This window comes from Rhincodon typus, unplaced genomic scaffold (assembly GCF_021869965.1).
Source record: "Rhincodon typus isolate 14 unplaced genomic scaffold, sRhiTyp1.1 hic_rhity00009027, whole genome shotgun sequence".
NCBI lineage: Eukaryota > Metazoa > Chordata > Chondrichthyes > Orectolobiformes > Rhincodontidae > Rhincodon > Rhincodon typus.
In genome coordinates, this window is record NW_025974665.1 from 3,816 (window position 1) to 8,375 (window position 4,560).

Genomic DNA, 4,560 nt, shown 5'->3' on the forward strand with positions numbered 1-4,560 from the left:
AGAAAGACACACACAGACACATGCATACAGTCACACACACTCTCTTACACACACACATACACACACACCCACACATACATACACACACACACTCTCTCTCTCACACATACACTCTCATGCACACAGACACACACATACATGCACACACAGATGTACACACACACACTCTCGTATGCGCACACACAGACACACACATACACACAGAAACATACACACACACAGACACACACAAACTCTCTCTCTCACACACACACAAAAACACACACACGCACAGATAAACACTCTCTCACAAATAGTCTATCTTCCTGCTCTTACCTTGAAGGTCTCATATCTGTCTGTGGGACAGTTACTTTGTCAACAAACTTCCCAAAGCCGATGGTGTAGTTACTCGACATGTTCCGCACCAGATCAGCTGTCAAATACAATGAGAGTTAGGATCATTCTGATACAAAGGCTCCATCTGTACAGCACCTGCCATGACCTCAGGAACTCTCAAAGCACTTTGCAGCCAGTGAAATATGTTTGAAGTGCAGTCACTATAGTAATGTAGGAAATGCATCTGCCAACTGCTCCCACAAACAGCAATGCGAAAACCATCAGATATTCTGTGCTTTAGTGACAGTATTTGAAGGGTAAATATTGGCCAGTATATTAGGATGAATTCTCCTGAAATTATTCAAAACAATGGAATCTTTACATCCAGTGGAGAGGGCATATAGGGTCCCAGATCAACTGACTGTTCTAACAATGCAGCACAGCTTCAGTACTGTACTGGAGTTTCATCCTGGAATAGGGCTTGAACTCACAACCCTCTACTTCAAAGGCCAGTGGGCTAATGCTAAACTAACACTTAACACAGATGAGGTACCAATCTATGCTGGAAAGATGCCCCCATCTCCGATTAAGATGGTTTGTTAGCTCCCTCAGATAACTACCAACAAGGTAACAATCCTCAGGCTGTGAAGCTTAGTGATATTGGGGCTGCTGTAATGGGTGGAGCACTGAAATGATATTGGACAAAATGCTCTGGTGCTCACCCAGCCTGAGGCCCAGTCTCTTCAGGTTGTCCAAATCGTCCTTCATTGAGTTGGAGAAGTCCATGAGGAAATAAAGATCGACTGGAGTTTCCAGCGGCTGAAAGACCTTGAATTTCATCCTCTTCTCTTCTCCCGCTCGCAGAGTCATCGTTGCTCGTTGTGGTGAGATCTGGTTGTGGTTGCTGCTCGTGTTGATCGTTGTATTCTGAGAAGGAAAGAACAGCGTTAATATTGCACCTTTCACGGCCCCTGGGAAGTCTCAATGCACTTTACAGACAATAAGTATTTCTGAAGTGGAGTTACTACTGCAATATGGGCATCATGACAGCCACTGCATGCATAGCAAGATCCCACAATCAGAAATATGATTTTTTAGAAGTGGTATTAGAGTCACAGAATCATAGAAGTCTATAGCTGCGCCAATCAAAAGCAGCCACCTAATAACTGCCTGGTGGCTCAGTAGTTAGCACAGCTGCCTGATAGCAACAGGGACCCAGGTTTGATTCCACCCCAGGGAACTGTCTGTGTAGAGTTTGCACATTTTCTCCGTGCCCACTGGGTGATCCAGTTTCTTCCCACAGTCCAAAGATGTGCAGGTTATGTGGATTGGCCATGCTAAATTGCCCTGTAGTGTCCAGGGATATGCAGGCTGTGTGGATTAGCCGTGCAGCGTTACAGGGATAGGGCAGGTTCTGAATCTGTGTGGGATGCTCTTTGGAGGGACAGTGTGGACTTGAATGGCCTGCTTCCATACTGTAGGAATTCAATGATTTTTCCATCACTTAGCCCATAGCCTTGTGTGACTTGGCATCACAAGTGCACATCTAAATACTTATTCAACATTTTGAGGGTTTCTGCGTATTTCTTACAGGCAGTGAGTTCCAGATTCCCACCACCCTCTGGGTTTTTCCTCGCATTTCCTCTAAACCTCCAGCTCCTTTTTTCCTAAAATCTATGCCCCTTGGTCATTGATCCCTCCATCAAGGGGAAAAGATTCTTATTCTACAGTCCTCTTAATTTGATACATCTCAATCATGTCACCTCAATTTCCTCTGCACTAAGGAAAAGCAACTCCAGCCTGTCCAATCTCTCTTCGTAACTGAAACTCTCCAGCCCAGGCAACATCCTGGTAAATCCTTCTGCGCCCTCTCCAGTGCTATTACATCCATCCATAATGTGGATTCCATCCATAATGTGGATTCCAGAACTGCACACAATATTCATTGAAGGACATGTTTTGCTCAGGACACCAGGCAGAACTCTATTGTTTTTCTTCAAGACAGTGACGAAGAGTCTTTTATGCTCACCTGAGTGGGTAGACGGGACCTCAGTTAAACATCTCATCTAAGAGATTGCACTCTGAAGATGCAACATTCCCCTTACACAGCACTGAAATGCCTGCCTAAAATGTTGTTTTCAAATCTCAGGAATGTCAAAAGCAAGAAAGCCAGGGTGAATCTTTCTAAATCCCTTGTTTGTCCTCAACTGAAGCATTGTGTCCAGTTCTGGGCACTACACTTTTAAGAGAGATGTGGAGAGAGTGCAGGAAAGATTCACAAAGGATGGTTCCAGGGATAGGAATTTTAGTAACTTGGATAGTTTGCAGATGTTAATTGGAGATTGGAAGGTTGCGAGGAGATTTGATCAAGACAGTTGAGTTTTCTGGACAGAGTAAGCAGGGAAAACTGGGTTTATTTGTGGAAGGATCAAGAACCAGACAACACAGATTTATAATGATTGGTTTAAAAAAAGAGCAAGTTACAATGAGCCACATCCCAACAGATCCAAATCCCAACAAAACCCAATCCCAACAAATCCAAATCTCAACATCCAAATCCCAACAGGGTCAAATCCCAACTAAGTTGAAACCCAACAGAACCAAATCACAACAGGGCCAAATCATAACAAAACCAACACCCAACAGAGCATAATCCCACCAGTGCTATTTCCTAACAGAGCCAAATCCAACAGAGTAAAATCCCAGCCAAACTAAATCCTGGCAGAACCACATATCAACTCAGCCATATTACAGCAGAACCCAACCCCAATATCACCAAATCCTAAAAGAACAATTCCCCACTCACCCATAGCCAAGTATACATGTAATAGATCAGTTCACCAACCATTCCACACCCCCGTCGAAACCACATCCTAAAAGTGCCGTAATCCAAGAAAACCATATCTCAGTCAATCAGACTCTGGAGAAACATTTCCAAAACAGCCACATCTTCATGTAACCTAACTCTACCAGTAGTGCCTTAGCCCAACACAGTACCATGGTTTTCAGGGGAGCATGAAATGAAAAGGTTCTGCAGGAACACACGGTCCAGGTTGTATATAAGTGAAGATGCTTTACTCAAACTCACTGATCATGGTAGAAGGAAAATGTAAATATGTCTGCTCATGGCCACTAGTCAGGTGTGAGTGGAGGACAGCCTGGTAAGTGGTTTCCCACACCTGAGGAGATGTGACCAGCTCTGGGGAAGGAGAGGCAGTTATTAAGCAGTAAAACCACATCCCAGCCAAAGTCATTACATTCAGGATTGAGAGGACAAGAGAGTTGACAAAGTTTCCTCTCAGCAAGGCTGGTCTTCCTTGCTCATGGTCTACAGACTGGGCAGCAGTTTCTCAATTGCGGGGAACATACCTTCAGGATTTTTATTGAGCTCTGAAGCATCATAATTTTTTTGCATTTTGATTGCAGATTGATGTACAGATCACACCTGGGGTAATTAAAGCCCTGCAAAACAAGAAACACTCATTGTTGACAACACACCACTGACCCTCAAACCTCTGCTGCCTCTCTGACTCCTGACTAAACTGCGTTATCAACAGCATTGTGGGTGTCTGGGGGTTCAAGAAGGCAGCTCACCACCCACTTCTCAAGGACAACTACAGATGGGTAACAAGTCCTGGCCCAGCCAACAACACCCACATCCCAGAAAAGAATAATCTCAGAATCTCTCTTCATCCTCCTCCCACCCATGGAGTTTGATGCTCCACTTGTGGTACAGAGTCCATTTTTTCTTCCATTCGTGATTCTCTTGAGTTCAGACAAATGTATCAACTCTCAAGTCCCAACATTTAAAGGACTGTATCCCTAGCCCTCTCCTCTCCCCGCTTGCTATGACTTTATCCAGTTTGGTAAGACCTCCTCAGAACCTCTCCTTTCATTTGTGCTTTCAGTTCGTCTCCTATTCTCACTCAGAATCCCCTTCCCCTGCATGCCTCCTTCTGGGACAATGCAAGATATATTTGTGACTGTGGAAATTGAAGGTAATGTTGTTTGAGTGTAAATAATTTGATTTCCCCATCGGATTCACTAAGCTAGAAGACTGTGCCCTACAGTTGTCTTGGCTCAGACTTTACCCTCTATTACACAACACAACCTGCTGCTGAATAATAAAAAGACTGATTCTGGTCACATTTGATGGCTCACCCCCAGCCCCTCACTCCCTCAATACTTTCCATTAACCACTTAAGTACTGGTGAAGTCTGGGAATACTGTATAAAAACCAAAAGA

General features: G+C 44.2%; 1 protein-coding gene across 1 annotated transcript; it reads right to left on the reverse strand.

The window, feature by feature from the left end:
• Positions 1-315: 315 nt before the first annotated feature.
• On the reverse strand, positions 316-3,777 carry LOC109927888 (integrin beta-4-like; the record flags this gene model as incomplete). The annotated part of the gene is made up of 3 exons (XM_048594401.1): positions 316-412; positions 1,038-1,242; positions 3,685-3,777. Coding segments are annotated over 3 exons (395 nt in total), but the record flags the coding sequence as incomplete, so codon positions are not given.
• Between the last annotated feature and the right edge of the window lie 783 nt (positions 3,778-4,560).